This window comes from Bombus vancouverensis, chromosome 7, assembly GCF_051014615.1.
Source record: "Bombus vancouverensis nearcticus chromosome 7, iyBomVanc1_principal, whole genome shotgun sequence".
Classification (NCBI taxonomy): domain Eukaryota; kingdom Metazoa; phylum Arthropoda; class Insecta; order Hymenoptera; family Apidae; genus Bombus; species Bombus vancouverensis.
The window spans coordinates 18316505-18336069 of record NC_134917.1 but is presented as its reverse complement, the minus strand read 5'-3'; the positions used below and the strand labels follow the sequence as shown (position 1 = coordinate 18336069).

Here is a 19565-nt window from a genome sequence, read left to right as displayed (position 1 = left end):
TACAGGATGGTATCCTTGACAAAGGTACCAAGAATAGTCAGCCGAAGGGAGACGAGGATCGAATCAAACATTTGTACGAAAAGTTACAACAGACTCAAATAAAGCTCTATGAATCCAAAAATATTTGTGCCAGTCTTAAACAAGAGATTAATAAATTGCATAAGGTATTGTTTTCAAAACTTTTATCGGAAAATTTATACATAAATAAAAAAAACATAGGACACAGACAAGCGAGCGCGCATGCAATACATAGTTTTTAAAGTTGAAAATTTAGTTATTGTACAGCGAAATTGGTGTAAATGTGAATTTGAATAATTTATTGAATCAATCTGGATGGCGAGGGAGAGCTGAACAGATTCACCTGCTACAGCAAAAAATAACGGAACTACAATCAAGATTGTCGGAATACGAAGGAACGCAAAAGACATCCATCGGTATTAAAACGAAATTCCGGAGTTGTAGGTTTTTATTTATAAGCTGTATGTCTTGTATATTAGTGTCTGTAGAACGGAAAAATTTGGCAAATCTTCGAAATGTCGAGAAAGAGAGGCGGCGACAAATAGAAGATTCAGCGAAGCAACTTCGGCAAACGGAAGTCATCGTTGAGGGATACAAGAGGAAGCTAGAGGCTTCGAAGGCAAGAATAAAAGTGCTGGAGCATGAGTTGAATGTTGCGAAAGGAAATATTGCCATATTAAATGAGAAGAGATCTCATGATAATCATTTAATCGAGACACTCAATGTATGTATACGACGATATTGAAATTGATCGTTCCTCTTAAAGTTAATGAAAACGAAATTAACAGAATCGGCTTAAAACTACCGAAATAAAACACGAAGAACGCGAGATAGATATGAAAAGTAGAGCAGAGAAGTTCGAACGTGAGTACACGAACTTAAAGAACGATTTGCAGTCGGCGCAACTTCAAATCGATCGGTTGCGTAGAAGACTAGAAGAACGAGAAATCGAGATAGATAAGTTGAGGTACTTTATTCTTGGAGAAAATTAGGTGTAAATACACTTTTATACAAATGTGTTATTTATTGTAGAAATGGGACAGTCCCGAACGTATGGGACATTAAATCTCGAAATATTGCACAACCTGAAGAGTTATTAAGTAATTTGAACCACAGTGGTCCTCCTCATAGCGCTCGAAGTACATGCGAACCTAACGAATATGTGACTTTGGCTTTTGCTGCTGAAGCTGAAAGAGAGAGACTGCTGGAGTTAATAACAATCCTCAACAGGCGTCTGGACAAAGAGAGAAACTATGCTGACACTCTTTCTGTGAGTCTTCAACGCTATATTGCTTTTTTTCTATCTGTTGCTTGAACTTTTAATTAGGTGAATTATATATGTAGAACACGTTACGTAATGAGAAAGATAAATCGGCGAAGTTGGAATTAAAGATACGAAAATTGGAGACAGAAAGAATAGGGATTGTTAAAATTGACACTGGCTATAAAACGAAATTACCAAAATTGTCGAAGGCTAGTGATAAAGAAATGAATGCTGAACAAATGCGGCTCAAGTAAGCTTTAAAAGCAACATTTAAAAACAAACAAAACATATAAATATATATAAATCATAGATATATTTAACAATTCCTAACGCCATGTAGAGTGGAGTTATTACAAGAAGAATGCCTCGCGTTGAAAGCTAGATTAGACACTGTGCAACAGGACAAAGCTGAGGACCTTGCGACTTATAAGCAGATGCACGAACAAGTTAGAAAAATTTTTCACGAAGCCTGCAGGTATTTAAGAACGCTACATGAGAAAACAAAAGTATCAAAAGTAGTATTAAAGAAGATCTTTCTTTTCAGAAGCAAACCACTGCCTCCCATTGGTAGTCGTTCTACCATTACAGTTTAATCAGAATTTAAAACTTTCGATAGCCTTCTAAGAGTCTGAAACATTCGATAACTTTAATGGAGCGAAACTCAACGAATTTATTACGATTGTACATCATGAATTAAAGTATAATGGTTCCACCGGTGAATCATAATTTGATCATCGACGTTTGTTAGTTCCTTCCGAATGGAATTGTGTAAGAACTACAAAACTGTGTGCGATGATGTAACTAGGACACGAGATAAGGTGCAACGCACCACGTAAACGCGCGTGACATCGTGGAAGCAACGGTTTCGTTTCTATCTCTCATTATTCTTCCTCCTTTTCCCCTTTTATAAAACCTGTGTTTGCTCTAAACCACTGTAAACGCGTCAACTCTTGCTATTGATATCGTTCGTCAATTCTACATCGGAAGATTCATACTTTTCCCTAAAAATTAGAAAAACGAGATGTTTAAAAACAATTCTTTTATTTACTTTTCTTTATCGTTTTTCTTTCAATTACAATTATCGGACGAAAGGAAAGTTTCTTAAAGAGAAAACTATAAGGAACTATAAGACTGATGCACTACTATTTCTAAGTAGTAGTATATCTTTTCCTTTCGAATGATATGATATAGTTCAAACAAAGTAATACTACCATCTTTCCCATATCTTCGTAGAAACTTTCACAAGAAAAGGAAGGTTTTGGCTCAAGCGGAACTCTTTTTTTATACTTTTCTTTAACCTTCTGAATAGAAATCCTATTCCATCAACTATATTTTATACGAAATCTCTATTCTCAAATCCAATTCTGAATCCAAATCTAAAAATGGAGTTTTTTTTTTTTTTGAAAACCTAACTGACGATTGACTGCATGTTGCCACGAAGATATTTATAGAGATTCGCGTTAAGAAATCTTACAAGTAAATACATCGATTGTAGCATCTCTGGTGCAGAAATATCTTTCGTAAGAAAATTCAGTTCAGGGCGTTCCCATCGACGCTAAGCTCAAGCATACAGGTGCGAGCTTACAGGTGTTGGCGCTTCTACCTGATAAGAAGCATACCCGTGACGTCAGATCAGCGCTGGTAGAGTATATGAGTGGCACCGGAGAGACATCCACGTCACTCGTTCTTGAACCTCTTCGTTCGTTTGTTCTGCAAAGAGTTGTTTTTTGGTTATTATATTATCCGTCTCGTTGGTTCGTTGCGCGCCCCTTTCACAGCTTCGTTATTCCTCACTACGTTTTCCTCACACGATGACGTGCAACGAGAAGAAGCTGCGAGCGGAATGTATGTTCATGCGGAAGTCTAGCGTGATCATTCACGGTTTTGGGACTCAGGGGTACCGATCAGGTAAGTCTTTGAGCCGCCACAAACTTTGCCTCAAAGTAGACTAAAGATACCGGAAGTAGTTTACTTCAATGCCATTGTATTAGAAATGAAAAAGATGCGATAGAAATTGGTAAATACGTTTGAGGACTGTTTGTATAAAGAATTTCGAAGAAAAGGGAAAAAGTCTTATTTCGTCGAAGGCGCTCATGTCCATCGCTGCTGAAGTTCCTGCAACCTCAAGTACCTACAGCTGGAATTCTTCGTGCCGTGGTCTTTTCATGTGTAAATTCCAGGGATATAATTGCTACTAGAGAATACACGACGTCAGTTTCGCGCTTGAACTAATGATTATGTAACGTACGGGCATCGGTAATGAAACATTTTACAACGACCCCGATAACGTTGTTTCTCAGGCATTCAAGATATTTGTTTCGCGACATTGTCTATCGAAGAAATACTTTGATAAGCGAAAATATCGCATTGTTACGATATCACGGTTAGTGTTCGTAGATTTCGTATTTTCATCGTGATGACGGTGTTCTCGCAAAATATTGAATATAACGTAGTAGATGGATCGTACATCTGATCGAGGAATCTGGATGAATATTTGTCCGAAATAGTAATTTTAATTGATGAACACGTCAGAAGATACATTGGCGTTGATAATGATATTGTTACAATTACCGCGATAACGATGTTAAACGTGCCTCGTATTTGTTTAGATGGCTATAATATCGGAATCGAGAGAAATCTCAGAACGATGTTTTTAATATTCAATTTCTTCGAGCGAAGCACACAAATATTTTACACGTTGGCATGTTAATAAAACTATACTTTTTCGCAAATAAGCGCGCAAATAAGAGGATAACGTGAAACTCATTAAAGTCGGTAAATAGACTACGATGGAATAAAGAGAATCAGTGTATTGCTTAATTCCATCTTCTTTTATCTTTGTTGAAACTAATCTTTATTAGGATCTTCCCAGGAAAAACTGTTAATAAGTTCAGTTAATTTATTATTTCGAATAAAGTATAGAATGAAAGTAATTAAAGATTTCAATTTATTTGATCGTATTTCGAGATTACACAAGTCGCTTGCAAATTGAGCGACGAAATCCTTTTACTTGAGGATTTTTGGTAATACCTGTACTCTGTACAAGTCAACTCTTTATCGCTTTTATCGCATCGTCTACTGATAACGTGTAATCGTTGGCTTCTCTCAAAGGTGATATTCGATATTTGTCGTCAGATTTAACAAACGTGTTTTTATTGATTCTTCTTCGGGTACGCGATAGAAGAATATTTAAAAAAAGAATATGATATGTGCCTGAGCAATTATTGAAGATGCTGAACGTTTCATTATGCAACTTTGTCTAGTTTTCCTTTGTGCAACGAAATAACGAGGAAAGGCATAAATTTTGTTGTGACGTAATACAAACTTAAGACTTATGATATAATTATGAGATTTTCGCAGTTGAAGGCTGCGTGCTAAGCTACTTACCATATTATTCTGTATTATCGATTTTTTAATTATTTTAATCAAGTTCATACGAATACGGACGCTCTTTGGTAAGGTATCATAAACGTCCTAGCTATTGCATGTGATTGATTTAATGTTCATGGTTTTGCCTGTGAAAATCATATAGATGATAAGAAAAGGAATAAAAGAAAAATATAGTATATAAATACAATCAAACTCCGGTATAATTAAATGTTTGTCTGTTTAAGCAGTTGCTCAGAATCAGTAAAAATGTCAACTGAATAAATAAAGATTTTGAGTCTATGGTGCTACCTTGGGAAAATTAACGCGTTTATTCATTTTAGTTTATTTGGAAATTAGTTATTATTCGTTAATTACAGCAAACGTACTGTTACGGTATAGTTATACGGATACTGATAATTCACGATAATTTCAATTGTAAGTGTATTTTGCAAATGTATAGTTTTCCCTCGATCTGTAGATGTTTGTTAGCTCCTTTGGGATTCTTTATATTATAGGATATCTCTAAAATAGTCACAATTGATTTTTTAACTAAGTGGTATCTGATAACAGTTATCGAAACAACGAATTATTCGAACTTATCGCGGATTGATAGAATTATCGATCAATTTAGAGTGCGACCCTGCGTATCGTACGTTTTGTTATTACTTGAAATTTATCATTAGGTTATATCGTGATCTTTGAACTGATCGCCTTAATTGAATCTTGATTTGCAGTTTAATGTATTTTTAGGTTTCAACGTTCGGCAAACGCATCGGAACGAAGAAGAAAAGGAAGTGTTAACGACTCATGGCACGAGCTAACGCACGGAGGTTATGTTTACCGCGCAATCAGGTGGCAACGCTAAAGAGGAAGAAGTTACTCGCACCTCCTTGATAACAAGCAAAGCTGCTATGCTCATGTTATATTCCACCACGGCGACACTTTCTGTCTTTCAGCGTTTTCTTGCTTAATATTGTATAAGATATAAATGCTTTATGTGAGTCAAATTTCTTTTTCTAATAGAAGCATCGTTTCAAATGTTTTATATCGTTAAGGACGATACAATTTATGAAAATCAAAATCTCTATAGCTGTAAAGAATATTGCTGATAAAATGTAAAAAAACTCTTAGGGTTTTAGGTGCCACAAGGAAGTGATTTAAACGAAGGATAACGACAAAAGGCGCGCGCTATGAAGAGAGCTATCCATCGACAGTATGGTGATAATAGACACTGTCATGGAGTTGCTCTCTTTGTGGACGCAGCTATGTTCAACGATTATCGACGATAAAAGTGGAACAAATGCACGATTAAAGAAATTTATTTACTTATGTAAATTTTATCGCTTATCGTCAACGTATCATGAACATTCTCTATACAGTATGAGATCTCTTTCTCGATTATTTCTTGCGATAAACAGAAATTAATGTTTTTTTATCATTGAGAACGATGTAAACTGTACATAATACAATTTTTAATTACCTTTTATCTTCCTACATTTATATTTTCCCCTTCTTTACCGGTTAAAACAACAGCAGTTCTTTATCCGGTTTACATGTTTCGCGTTGCCAAAAAGTTATTTGTATCGGCGCGCGCATCTATCAAATATTGGCGCGCATTTTTAGTCAAAGAGCCGAAAATTAGATGCTGTATTTAATAGCCCTCATATAAGTCATAATTCTCTGTTATTTGTTGCGGCTTAAAATATTTTTCTGGATCTTTTAACTTTGAAATTCGATTTAAATGATCTTATCTAATTGTTCGGATTGGAGAAATTGTTAAAATTAACGCACAATGATACATAATAATTGCGAAACCGTATGCAACCGGAATATGATCTCAACATTCTAAAGAATCTGTGTACAAAATATTTAACAGGCACCAGACAGTAAACAAATGTTAAATCTGATATATTAACCGTGATAGCGCATAAGCTAATACAACGCAAAGAACCATTCGCGTTTCGAAAATGCTAATACGAAATCATAAATAACTTTATTTGAGGACTGTGATAAATGTGTACTTATGTACACAGTCTGCATAATAAGGAACAAAATTACTTTGAAAAGATTACAAATACTTATTTGATTTATTTACATTTCGAAACTCTTCTAATTTTGATTCTCAAAACGAGTAATTTTCAATATATGTATCCACGTATGTACCCAGCTCTAGTTCCCAACACTAACAATATTATAACTATGTTTTATGTTAAATCGATAATGTTGGAAGTGATACAAGAATGATAGAACATTACCACAGTTCGTATGATGCAAAAACGTATTGATTATCAAATTTATTTTAATAGATGAATACTAATATAAAGAAACCGTAATACGAATAGAGTACGATCGATTGAATTTATTTAATACTAAAGAGGATAAGTAATTTAATATACTCAACTGATAATGTAGATATTTTGCTGCGAATATAGCGGCAAGTTTTATTCTAACATTATTGTCAATATTATCATAAGTCGACCATATTTTCTACTTCTTAACATTTGTGATCTATAGTAAATATAATGTTTATAACGTTTAGATATAATAGAAGCCTAATTATAGGGTTTTTGATTGAAATAATTGGAGATAATTAGAGCGTTACACCTAGGAAATTTTTGCGATATAACTTATGTATGGCTGTATTGCGATGTAATGTAGCGCTTGAAGTTGGCACAAAATGGATGCTGCTTGCAAATATATCAATTTCAACTAAACATCGATATACAAAATGGGAAATCAATTAGTCGGTATTGCGCCTAGTCAAATATTTCCAGTCGAACATTATTTGACGGACCATAGTGATTTATTATTTGATGTAAAGTGAGTATTTTAATCCAATGCTATAAAATGACTAACTTTTCACCAACTTATATTCTGTTGAAGCTTTTCATAACATATTTAATCTAAATTAAAGAATCTTGGAAATATCTTTTAATAGGAGAAATATAATATATCTCTATGCATTTTGTATAAGGCAGAATTATTGAACGTAAATGATGAATCGTGTAAATGACATATAAATTATATTTATATATCCCCATTTGGTTTTTGCAATTAATCTTCATGTGTCTACAGCTTAGGAAGTACTAGATTTTTTAAAGTCGCCCGAGCCAGAAGCCAAGAGGGTCTTATAGTAGTTAAAGTTTTTGCTATTCATGATCCAACACTTCCACTCTCTTCTTATAAAGAAAAGCTTGAGGAAATTAGGTCTAAATTAGCATCTGCCGTAAATTGCCTACCTTTTCAAAGAATGATTGTAAGTATTTTTAAATAGCATTTACGTTGCACCGTATATTATAGATTAACATATAATTATAAATAAATATGTGTTTATATAAGCTCACAGAAAAATCAGGATCAATAATGAGGGAATATGTAAAGTATTCCCTTTATGACAGAATTAGTACTAGACCATTTTTAACAAGCATAGAAAAAAAATGGATTACCTTTCAAGTTTTGTATGCTTTACATCAAGCTCATAAGGTAAGATAATATCTAAAATTTCCTAAATGAACGAGTTATGTTATTTGAAACTATTACATTAGACAATTATCAAATGTCAGTTAACTATGTTTAAACAATGAACATAACTGCAATCCTGTCCTGAAAGAACATTAAACAACAAAATTAAAATATTACTTCTCATTTGACTATAGTTTGGAGTCTGTCATGGTGACATTAAACTAGAAAACATTATGATAACCAGTTGGAACTGGATTTTACTCACAGATTTTGCAAGTTTTAAGCCGACTTATCTACCTGAAGATAATCCTGCTGATTTTTCATACTTTTTTGACACCTCTAGGAGGAGGTACACAATCAAATGGCATAATCCTTGATAATCATTGTTATATTATTGTTTTAAATAATGATTCATTCACCTATTTCAGAACATGTTACATAGCTCCAGAACGGTTTGTGAAAACACTATCTTCAGAATTAAGCAATACATTATTATTATCAGAACAAGAGCTAAAAACAGGTGACTTACATCCAATGATGGATATTTTCTCTGCAGGCTGTGCATTAACAGAATTATATAATGAAGGACATCCACCGTTTGACTTTTCTCAACTATTAGGTGAGTGTAATATACATAAAGATTGTATATAAGTTGTATATATAATATTATTTCAATAAAATATTTAAGAATTTCATTATTGTGATATCTTAAGCATATAGAAACAATGAATATTCAGTGAGCAAGCATTTGGATACAATAGAAGATTCAGGAATACGTGAACTTCTTGCATCTATGCTGGAGAGGAATCCAGCAAATAGAAAAAGCGCTGAAATTTATTTAGCTCAAGCTCGTGGAACAGTATTTCCAGAATATTTTTATTTATTTCTTCAACCATATATGCTTATCTTCTCTGCTGCCCCAATTTTATCTCCTGATGAAAAAATTAATAGACTTAAAAAAGATATTGGTAATATCATTAATATTTTAAAAGCGGAGGAAAATGAAAAAATGAAGAGTGACATAAGAAAAGCAGAAGTCACACAGAATAACCATTTTGAAAACAATGTGGAATCAACTAAGGACGATTCTGGTCACAGTGAAGATAATACTATCACAGAAGTTGACAGTGATCAAAGTTTTGACAAGAGCGATTTAAATCAAAGTGATCCAAAAACTGTCCAAATTCAAAAGTCTAATTGTAACGGTCAAACAGATCAGCAATCGGACGCTATATTAGTTGAAAGTCAAAGGCGAAAAATAGATTTGAAGAGCGAGAAAAAGGTTTTGTCTTCAGAACCTGTTGAAGGATTGGTTATTATTACTCAGCTCGTTACTTCATGCATACGAGGTTTACATCATTCTCAATCTAAATTACAAAGTTTAGAAATATTACTTGAGCTTGCTGAAAACACATCAGATGAAACAATATTGGATCGAATTTTGCCTTACATCGTAAGTATTTTAATATGAAATGAATAAAACTCGAATAACTGTTAACAAAGTTTATCTAATATATTGTACAGTTTCATTTAGTTCATGATCCTGCTCCACGTGTACGGGTATCAGCAATACACACTTTGACAAAATGTTTGCATCTTGTAAAATCAATTCCACCATCAGATGTGAACATCTTTCCAGAATATATTTTACCTGGTTTAGCACATATCACACAAGATGAAGCTGTAATTGTTAGAGCCGCTTACGCAGAAAATATTGCACATTTAGCACACATTGCATTACGTTATTTAGAAAATGCTCATTTATCCAACTTAGGTAACAAAGAAGGTCCAAAACCAAGTTATGATAGTGAGCTTCAAACTTTGCACGAAATGGTAATTAATAAAATTATTTTTAACAATATTTATGTAGGATATATATATTAAAATATATATAATTATTAGGTGCAACAATCTGTGTCCATGCTATTAACGGACCCTCAGAATTTAGTAAAACAAACATTAATGGAAAGTGGAATAAATAAACTATGTGTATTTTTTGGAAAACAAAAGGCCAATGATATTCTGCTTAGTCATGTAATTACTTTTTTAAATGATAAGGAAGACAAAGAGTTAAGAGGTTCATTTTTCGAATGTATTGTTGGTGTCGCTGCTTATGTTGGTTGGCATAGTAGTCCTATTCTTATGCCTCTTCTTCAACAAGGACTAGCAGATCCTGAGGAATTCGTAACCACAAAGGCTATTAGTGCAATGGCAACTCTCACAGAATTAGGTCTCTTACACAAGTCTGCTCTTTATCAACTTTTATATGAAACCATGGTCTTTTTAGTAAGTTATGTTTTAACAATACTAATAATTATAGGATTGCAATTTTTCCTATTCAATATCTTGAATTTAAACTCCTTTGTAGGTGCATCCAAATTTATGGATAAGACATGCGACTGTTGGTTTCATATCTACAGCGGCAAGAACACTTAACTTAGTAGATGTTCAGTGCAAAGTTCAATCAATAATACAGCCCTACTTAAAACATCCATTAATTCAAATAGAAAAAGAAGTTTTGTTATTAGAAGCCTTGGTATCTCCTATACCAAGAATTGTTTATGATTCCCTTGTAAAATACAACGATGTGGAGGAACTATTTCAAGTTCTTGAACAAAGACAAACTGCTCGAGCTAAAGCAGTAACAGGAATAGTACCACAATATAGTGAAATGAGTACTTCATTGCGGAATGTAAGCCAAAGATCTTCTTTGTAAATATGTTTTGCAATTTTCAAGAAATCTAATCGATGCTTCTTAGCTTTTCAGACGTTTGAGTTCGGAGTCAATGACTGAAACTGTTGAAGACCAATTATTAATAATGAAACCACATTTAATGAAAATCAATAAGTATAGAAATTCGATGGATGCGAAGCTAAGTACAGCTAAATCGATAGATGGAAAATTAGAATTAAATACTATGAAGGACAAGATACGACATCACATAGTAATATTATATCCTGATACAAAAGGTGATCTAGGTCTTCCGCCATTTAAACGATTAGATCGTAGAACATCAGATAGTGTTGGCACATATGCAACAATGAATCAAGAATGGCGTACAATGTTCGCAGCTCAGGACAATGTTCAGGTAATTAGATAGAAACATATGATCTATGTCCATAATTAAATTTTTATAGAATTGTAGTAAATCTTTTTTATAATATAGCACACTGTTAAAATGTCAGATATGACAGGAAGTAATGGAAGTCCTAGTCAAAGTTTACATGGAGGGGATATCCACTTATCACCACAACATAGTTTATCTGACATGAATAGTATAAATGACCATTCTCTTCATGAACGTTCATATATTCAATGTATGTGTTTTCAAAAATACTTTTGGACGTTAAAGTATTACTTATTTATTTATTTATTTTTTGCTACAAGACATACAGAAAATTTAATGTAATTTTGTAGACAGGTGTGCACCTTGTAGATTAGAAGTAAGACAACTAACGTACAGAAAACAAGAACAACATGCTGCAGCGTTAAGAGCACAGCACTGGGCTGATAACATTGCGTGGCAAGCTGGTAATTAATAATTATAGAAATATATATTTCAAGCGCAGTATCGGTACTATAACTATTTTTGATTAAAAAAAGGTTCAAGATTATTACCAAGTGGATGGAGACCTAGAGGGGTACCAATTGCACATCTCCATGAACATAGAGCTGCAGTAAATAGGCTAGTTTCTATACCGGATACTAGTTTATTTGCCAGTAGCTCTGCAGATGGATGCATAAAGATATGGGATGCAAGTAGAATGGAAGGTCGAAATATCGCTAATCGTTCTAGGTAAGAACTTTATATAATGTGCTATCAGACTAAGTGTAATGTATCTTGTATTTTAATTCCATTAGGCAAACTTACATGCATAGAGGTGGTCCTCTAGTTGGCTTAGCTATATGTGATCAGGGACAATCATTAGCAAGTTCTGCTAGCCAATCAGGCACTGTATTTGTTTTACGAATTGAATCAAATTCTAGTAAAATGAGCGTTATCGGTACCAGACAGTTAGATCTTCAGGTGATTATACGTTACTTACTTTATATTTTCGGATTTTTAAATAAATTAATACTGGAACCTTGAATTATTGTATTTAGGAAGAGGGATGTGCAGTTGATTTACAGTATTTAGACTCTGGTTCACAATCAGTCCTTGTTTATGCATCACTTTATGGTTCATTGGTAGGGTGGGATTTAAGGTGTCCTGGTACAACATGGCGTTTAGAAAATGACCTAAAACACGGAGTAATTACCTCATTTTGTGTAAACAATTATCAACAATGGTTGACCCTTGGTACAAGTTCTGGCGTACATACTTGCTGGGACTTGCGGTTTCAATTACCAATAACCAGTATTAAACACCCTACAAGTAAATTTACTATTGTTTTAAATTCGTATAGAATAAAATGTATTGCATCAAATAATCCTCGAACTTTATAAAATCTAATTGATTTTAGATGCAAGGGTGAGGAAGGTAATTACTCATCCCACAGAACATTCCTGGATTATTTCGGCTGTTCAAGGAAACAACGAAATTTCAATGTGGAATCTCGAAACTGATTTTCGTCAAATGGTTCTCTGGGCGTCAAGTGCACCTCCACTTAGTCACTCGCAAGGTGGTCATAGTGTATGTGCAATGTATTCTGGATGTATCGATCGCTCAGGCTTCTTGTTAGCTGGTGGTACTGATATGAGATTGCGTTTTTGGGACTTAAACACACCCAACGAATCGTATGTTGCATTGCCTGCTGCTAATGATGTCACTCCTCCAAATTCATTGGCATATGAGTTAGTATTTGTAATAGAATTTGTTTAAAATAACACTGTTTACATATTATGACTAATGGAATATGATTTACATATATTTTCACATTTTACAGACAACGTTTAATCGATGGAACCAATGTCGTTCAAGAAGTCTTAGCTGGAGGTGGTCCAACTCCATCATCCGGAGGAGGAAGCAGTATTAGAACAAGAAACTCCGAAGAAGGTGGCCAAGGTCCAGAAACTCCACCATCTGGACATCACGACACTATTTCCGCCGTAGCTATGTCTAACACGTGTATTCTTACTGGTAGTACAGATGGATTAATACAAGTTTGGAAATGATTGTTTTCCATTTCATCGTGTCATGTTACAAAGTTGCACGCATTGTACAAATTTTTTTAATGTATCGCAGATTTATTCTGGGGAAAACATTTTGACCAGACATCGAGATTTTTATGACCGAACTTGCGTGCTACAGTAATACTGTGATTTTATTTGTACATAATATGTAATATATAGATAACGTATATAAGCTCATCGATAGTGATAATTATAATATATAATGCATTTCTTAAATGGAACGTAAGATTTAAGTTACTTTAATACAGCGATGATTCTTGTGAGATATAAATGATTTATTTTTCTACGTAAAATAGAAAGGAGAAAGAGAGCTTGTTGTACTGTAATATACAAAGGCGGTAAATCAATGACATTTAGTTTTACATAGCGTAATAACAACAACTAATCATGTGGACATAATACAAAGGAAGATGTACTAACGCATACGATTAATGTACAAAAAAGTATCGTTAACAGAATCCCTTGATATATAATTTATACCGGCAGGTATATACGACTGCGTACTTTCATGTCATTGGTTATACATAGTAAACTTGTATACCGACTGAAATACTCATAACCAGTGAATATCTTCGTATTCCCTGATATATTGTTACAATAAATTCATATTTTTAATGGATTTGTATATGATGTAGTTCAATCGTTCATGCTTCATACCTTCGTTGAACGAATTTATCTGGTTACCAAGGACAAACTGGTGCAGAAGGATAGGGAACTTGACCCGGAAATGCGTAAGGATTGGGATTTATCGTCCTACAAATCTCTTTCCACCTTTCCTTCCCTCCTTTCCCTTGTCGCCGTCTGTATTGTTGATTCTTGTAACTCGGTGGTAGTTGATAATCATAATCTGGTTGTTTACCGAAAAGAATTTCAACCCAAGGGGCTGCAGACCCAGCGGCAATCAACAATAAAAATACGAACAAAATTTTCATTTTGTTTGCGCTATTTCGAAATTCTTCGCTTTAAGGGCTAACGGATATCTGGAAAGAATATAAATGAGTGAACATATACGCGAATACGTACTAATGGAGAACATAGGATCGGTGCTATGGATTCTCATCTTAAAAAGTTAAATGACAAACAATTACCACGTATAATGTGTATTCGGTAGTCTTGTATTTTTACTTTCGAAATTCACACTTTCTGAACAAATTGATTAGCGACACTTCCTCCTTCAACTTTTCTTCGCTGTTCAAACGTAATTGACTGAACCGGCAAGAATTTATTTTTACGCAACATCCAACTATTTACATTTTTCTTTTCTTTTTTTTTTTTTTTTTTCAGACTTACGAAAGAATTTGAGCTGTACTCGCGGTAAGAAGTACACTCTCGCAATGAAGTGATGCTGGATGCTTGCTGCTGTTTTATAGACCAACACGATCCTACCACCCGGCAAAAAAATATATTGAATGGTATACTTGTAAACACGTATACATTTACACATTTACTTCTCATTGTTTCATATTATACTGTCCACAGAAATTGACGAGTTCCGTTTGATTTTTTTTTTTTTCCTATTTTTCAAACGAAGCAATTGGACCAAATTCGTTGCTTTAAAAAGCTGTATTCAAATTTAACGAAGTTTTCGTTTTACTAACGTTTCTAATCTTTCGCGTGAGAAAAGCAAATGTCAAAGTAAAGATTATACTTATCGCGTCATGATTTATCGAAAATATTATTTTTCACTGATTAGTTCATGTCACCATAGAATTTTCGTATACAAACGACATGCGTCTTACCGTCGCATTGAACTTGGAGAAGGCTTTATCTGCTTATTGTTTGATGTGAATTACAACAAATTTCGCATTCACGGCTCGTATCATCTTTTTTCGTATTCTACGTGCGTACAAATTCTTTCACAATAAAATACGAGATAATATAAGGGATACCGACTAATTATAGATACTCGTTTACGTGGAATGTCAATGCGCAGCAAATGCAATTGCACATTTCTCTAAGTACAGGCACTCAATGTTTAAATTACCATTATAAAAGAATCATTAAAAGTCGATCTATTATTGCGTCCGTTTATTTGTTCCAACTTGTTAATTAGGCACAATTATTCCACGAAGACGTTATAAGCTTATCATTGACTCGTTCGTGAAACTGTACTGAGATTATATTACAGACCAGATGATAATTTCGTTGATCGTGAACTGTCCTACATTTGCTGTGTTCCTATGTCAAGGTTAACGCTTTTGAGTACAATATTGATATAATATTGTTACAAGTACAATGGCATAGGTACGTTGATAGAAATGCACTAATATGTTTATATGCATATTCTTGTAATAATTTTTATATATTCGAGAAAAACAATAATCATTATTCTATTAATAAAGAAATGGTAGTTTAGTCGCATGTGACAGTTTTGAAGTGCATCGGTTGCCCCTGATAGATAGCAAATTACCATGCAAACACGTAGTTCTTTGACTGAACCGAGTTGCACGTAATCGTTCTTATTAAGGTTCACCATGACTAGCCGTTACTATTTCCTATTACCGTAATAGCTGGTTTCCAAGCTGTCGATCTATTAATAGCATTTGGCAGAGAAAGTAAGTACGCTCAAGTTTTGCGCTAAGAAATTCGTGACCCTCGAATGGTTTCCTCGTCTCCGAGCGAGTCTGATTCAACTTTCGCGCTTGTTACCGATTTTCTAAATTAGAACAAACGATAAATGAATGCGGGTCACGGTGAACCGTATCTGATTACGTCAATTGTATTTTGCTAAATTAAGTGCGTTTAATTTTTTACGCGAATGATAAATTACGCGTCTATTCCGCATTTCCGCGTATTTCCTTCTTAGATGATTCTATTTCGCTGACAAGAAAAGTATACCTTTCCATAGGAATAGATGAATCACAAAACGTGAATGTTGAGTGGAATAAGGTGTATTTTATGCATGTTCGTTCATTAGTATTCCGCGCGTAATGCGCTCTTGAATATACATGAATAAATAGCTTCTATAATAAGACATAGGACAGAGAGAAATAGGATGTGTTCGATGATCCAATGTGCACATCATTTTTCGTAAATGAATTACGTTTTGTTGCGTTTAGGATAGGAGATAGATGTTACTCTTTCGAGTTCGAATCCTGGAGTATCATTGCCGTAATCTGCACTTTTGAATTTCTACAATAACATAATCCGGCGATACAGTCAGTGCAACTATTAATGGTTAAGAATTATTTTTAACGCAATGTTCGAAGAATTCGCGATTCATTTATTAGGTTTAAAGCTATTGATATGCCAAATTGTCTAAATATTTTGAACAGCAGTTTCCTCGAACCAACTCCTGTTAACTCAGTTGCACTATGTGCGTCAGTTCTGTTTTACTTCTGATCGAGAAAGCTTCTGCATTTTGATTTTCTCGTGAATTTCATTAATCGGGCAATTTTTCCTCCCTTTCAAGTCATCTCTGTAGTTGATATGGAAGCTATTAAAGATTTAGTAGGCCAAGTAATACATCTATCTTCATTCTGAAATAAACAAATCTCTTTTTCCTTATTGCAAACATTTTTTCTATCCTAGAAATTTTTAACGGCCATACTCGTATCACGATAATGTCTAATAGTCTCAATATTGATAATAAGAGTATCGAGCAGATCAGAGATCGTATAAGTCTCTCGTTAAAAATGCAACGGAGCTTCAAGAAGATGAAGAGGAGTATCCGAAAGATAACTGGTATGTCATTGAAAATTTGGACATACGATAAAGAAGCGCGATATAAAGTTAATAATTTCTCGACGTAAATTTATATATAGAAAATACTTCGATTGATTACATCGCGGCACTGTTACCTCGTTGACACTTTGATACTAGAATACCAATCACAATTTTAACAGAGTAGAAAAATTATCGTATAAGAGTATTTTCAATACTTTTAGAAACTTCGACGAGTGTTCAACCTCACTGCGTTTTCGTAGAGAACATGCAAGACGATGAGAAACAACCGCTGTACATATTTCCGGAACGGCTCTCTTATTTAACGTACCAAACGGGATTTTCGAAGGATGAGATACGAAAGCTGTATCGAGTCTTTAAACAGCATTGTCCGAAAGGGGCCGTAACCACGAACGATCTGAAACCAGCGTACGCAAAACTATTTCCTTTAGGAGACCCGGCGAAATACGCGCAAATCGTTTTTAACGCTTTTGATAAGGATAGGGATGGTATCGTTAGCTTCGCGGATCTCCTTAATGAAGTTGCTTTAATTATTAATGGCGACGTAGATCAAAAACTCTCCTGGATTTTCAGGTGATCATTCAGTCGGATTAATATAGTTTACGACACATTTAATGCTACTTTCTACTTTTACCTCTCATTAGATTTTATGACTTAAACGGAGACGGTTATATCACAAGAAAGGAAATGCTAGTTATAATGTCCGCAATTTATGAGATGCTACATAACGGACAGATTATTCAACGGATGGCAAACAGACACGTGGACAAAGTTTTCGAAAAGATGGATGTTGATAAGGATGGAGTTATATCTCAGGAAGAATTTATGAGTATTTGTAAAAATGTACAGTCAACTATATAATGTTCGCTGCTTAATTTCATAGAACATATCACAGAAATATTGGTTTCAAGCTTTTATAATATATTTTCATTGCAGGATAGTGTAATTCAAAAACAGCTGGCAATATTTAATCAGTTCTGGTGATGACATATATGTATACATTGAAATTTCCAAGTTATGCTAATACTAAAAAAGAAGGTAGCTTGAAAAGTTTTCTGTTTCATAAATATTCCTATTTGCATGATAAAATGGTGCAGTTACAAAACAGCTTCCCCAAAAGTTGGATAACAACGTTATACATAATTATACATAAAGTTATTAATAATTCAACAATACTTCAGAAGAGACAACTTTTCTCTTTCCCCATGAAAGATATATATCATCGCTTTCCTATGTACAATAGTTCGTACTTTTAAAATATTCTTTTCTGTAAAATGTAAAAAACGCAGGCAAGGAAAAATGCAAATGCCAATGTTACTAAAGCTTTATCGGTGACTTCCCTTCTACCGTATTTGCCTAAAAGTTTTCCAGATTGAACTATAACTTGTTGTTGATGTTCTAACTCGTCTTTGGTAGTGGTAACTTTATCCGATGATATTACTAAAGAGGTTTAAAGTAATATGAATTAAAAATTATATCTTAATACTTAAAATACATTGAAAGAAATAAACTACGTACTCAGTGTATCCAATGTATCCGCACTTTTTTGAGTCGTTTCAGCTAAATGTCTAGATATACTTAAAAGTTTGTCAGAAAGTTGACTCGATGTATTTGCTAGATTTCGCTTGTCATGCCTCCTACGAATAGCAGCTTGCTCCTCTTCGGGTATGGAAAGCATTTCTTGCTGCTCCTTAGACATGGAGAGCAGTTCTTTTTTAGCGAGCTTATCTATCACACATACGCTAACAACATTGGCTTTACGAAATGCAGCTAAAGAGGTATTGAGTTGCTGCCTGTAAGTATCTACCTCTGCCAGCAATTCTACTTTCTTTTTCTCCGAGGATTCTCTCTCTGCTAGTGATATTAATTTATCTATACATGACTTTAAAGCTGCTATATTTGCTCTGCCTTCTGCATTTAATTTATTAAGTAATTCCAAAGGGCCAATACATTGTTGGATATCCTGAAAAATTCATATTAATCAATGAATTTTCTTAATTAAATTACAATAAAAATATAGCCATAACTGGCCTTTTATTTAACCTCAAATAATGTTATTGTTAGCGTATTACAGTAAAAATTTGTATCAATGAATTATTTATAATTAATTTGATGGTAATTACAAACATAAACATAATTACGACGAATTTGTCAATGTTATAGGTGTATATATATATATCTCATTGATATTATCTGATGTTATGATATTACAAATCAGGTTATGCTGTAACTACTACAAAAAAAGATTTTGTTTTAAATAATATTTACTTGTATTACAGCTGTAACTTGAAGGTGATTTTTTACGATATCTTGACGAATAAATTCTATTGCATGGTGCTCGGTATCCATCGAGGCACGTGTTTTTTGACAGTTCCCTTACGTGACTCTTACTATATGTAAAAGAGAAATGTGACTTTAATACTGATTAACATATGAACGAAAAATGAAAATTTCATACATGGGCCATTTTTTAGCGTAAAACTTTTTACTCGAAAGATATATATATGGGCTTAATATACTTAACTGTGATGATCTTAATATTACCAGAATTAATTTGTAAACATTAAATTAACATCTTTTTGTTTCTTCTACGTGCGCAATATTATAAATTTCTATATCTTACCTACATAAAGT

General features: G+C 33.7%; 4 protein-coding genes and 1 long non-coding RNA gene across 13 annotated transcripts; 4 read left to right on the top strand and 1 right to left on the bottom strand.

The window, feature by feature from the left end:
- The first annotated feature begins 260 nt into the window (after nt 1-260).
- On the top strand, nt 261-1978 carry LOC117155843 (uncharacterized). Its single transcript, XM_033332289.2, has 6 exons — nt 261-742; nt 807-985; nt 1051-1288; nt 1363-1532; nt 1623-1757; nt 1827-1978. The coding sequence occupies exons 1-6, from the start codon at nt 482-484 to the stop codon at nt 1873-1875; spliced, it is 1032 nt and encodes a 343-aa protein (XP_033188180.1). The 5' UTR covers nt 261-481; the 3' UTR covers nt 1876-1978.
- Nucleotides 1979-2799: 821 nt separating this feature from the next.
- On the top strand, nt 2800-6137 carry LOC143302914 (uncharacterized). The gene is made up of 2 exons (XR_013058783.1): nt 2800-3190; nt 5402-6137. It is a non-coding gene; the product is annotated as an uncharacterized LOC143302914 (long non-coding RNA).
- Nucleotides 6138-7300: 1163 nt separating this feature from the next.
- Vps15 (vacuolar protein sorting 15) lies at nt 7301-14220 on the top strand. 3 transcript variants are annotated; one of them, XM_076619795.1, is made up of 18 exons: nt 7301-7471; nt 7727-7907; nt 7991-8134; nt 8308-8462; nt 8542-8732; nt 8827-9566; nt 9638-9946; nt 10016-10399; nt 10482-10805; nt 10873-11202; nt 11281-11431; nt 11532-11645; nt 11718-11910; nt 11976-12141; nt 12219-12489; nt 12578-12908; nt 13001-13163; nt 13936-14220. In XM_076619795.1, the coding sequence occupies exons 1-18, from the start codon at nt 7380-7382 to the stop codon at nt 14218-14220; spliced, it is 4524 nt and encodes a 1507-aa protein (XP_076475910.1). In that variant the 5' UTR covers nt 7301-7379. The 3 variants fall into 3 exon arrangements, with proteins under 3 accessions (XP_076475910.1, XP_033190540.1, XP_076475909.1); XM_033334649.2 differs by lacking the exon at nt 13936-14220 and having other exon boundaries at nt 7302-7471; nt 13001-13866; XM_076619794.1 differs by lacking the exons at nt 7301-7471; nt 7727-7907; nt 7991-8134; nt 8308-8462; nt 13936-14220 and having other exon boundaries at nt 8611-8732; nt 8834-9566; nt 13001-13866.
- Nucleotides 12962-19321, bottom strand: Sec20 (vesicle transport protein Sec20). Of its 4 annotated transcripts, none has more exons than XM_076619809.1 (5): nt 19200-19321; nt 18450-18894; nt 14336-18371; nt 13905-14227; nt 12962-13137 (listed from the first exon to the last, which is right to left on the bottom strand). In XM_076619809.1, the coding sequence occupies exons 1-3, from the start codon at nt 19278-19280 to the stop codon at nt 18184-18186; spliced, it is 714 nt and encodes a 237-aa protein (XP_076475924.1). In that variant the 5' UTR covers nt 19281-19321; the 3' UTR covers nt 12962-13137; nt 13905-14227; nt 14336-18183. The 4 variants fall into 4 exon arrangements, with proteins under 4 accessions (XP_076475924.1, XP_076475923.1, XP_076475925.1 ...); XM_076619808.1 differs by having other exon boundaries at nt 12962-14227; nt 14336-14629; nt 14987-18371; XM_076619810.1 differs by having other exon boundaries at nt 12962-14227; nt 18450-18621; nt 18739-18894.
- Nucleotides 16797-18462, top strand: LOC117157051 (neuronal calcium sensor 1-like). Of its 4 annotated transcripts, none has more exons than XM_033334774.2 (4): nt 16797-16931; nt 17135-17339; nt 17576-17774; nt 17868-18462. In XM_033334774.2, the coding sequence occupies exons 1-4, from the start codon at nt 16811-16813 to the stop codon at nt 17913-17915; spliced, it is 573 nt and encodes a 190-aa protein (XP_033190665.2). In that variant the 5' UTR covers nt 16797-16810; the 3' UTR covers nt 17916-18462. The 4 variants fall into 4 exon arrangements, with proteins under 4 accessions (XP_033190665.2, XP_033190609.2, XP_076475922.1 ...); XM_033334718.2 differs by having other exon boundaries at nt 17135-17504; XM_076619807.1 differs by having other exon boundaries at nt 17135-17504; nt 17576-17793.
- Nucleotides 19322-19565: the final 244 nt, after the last annotated feature.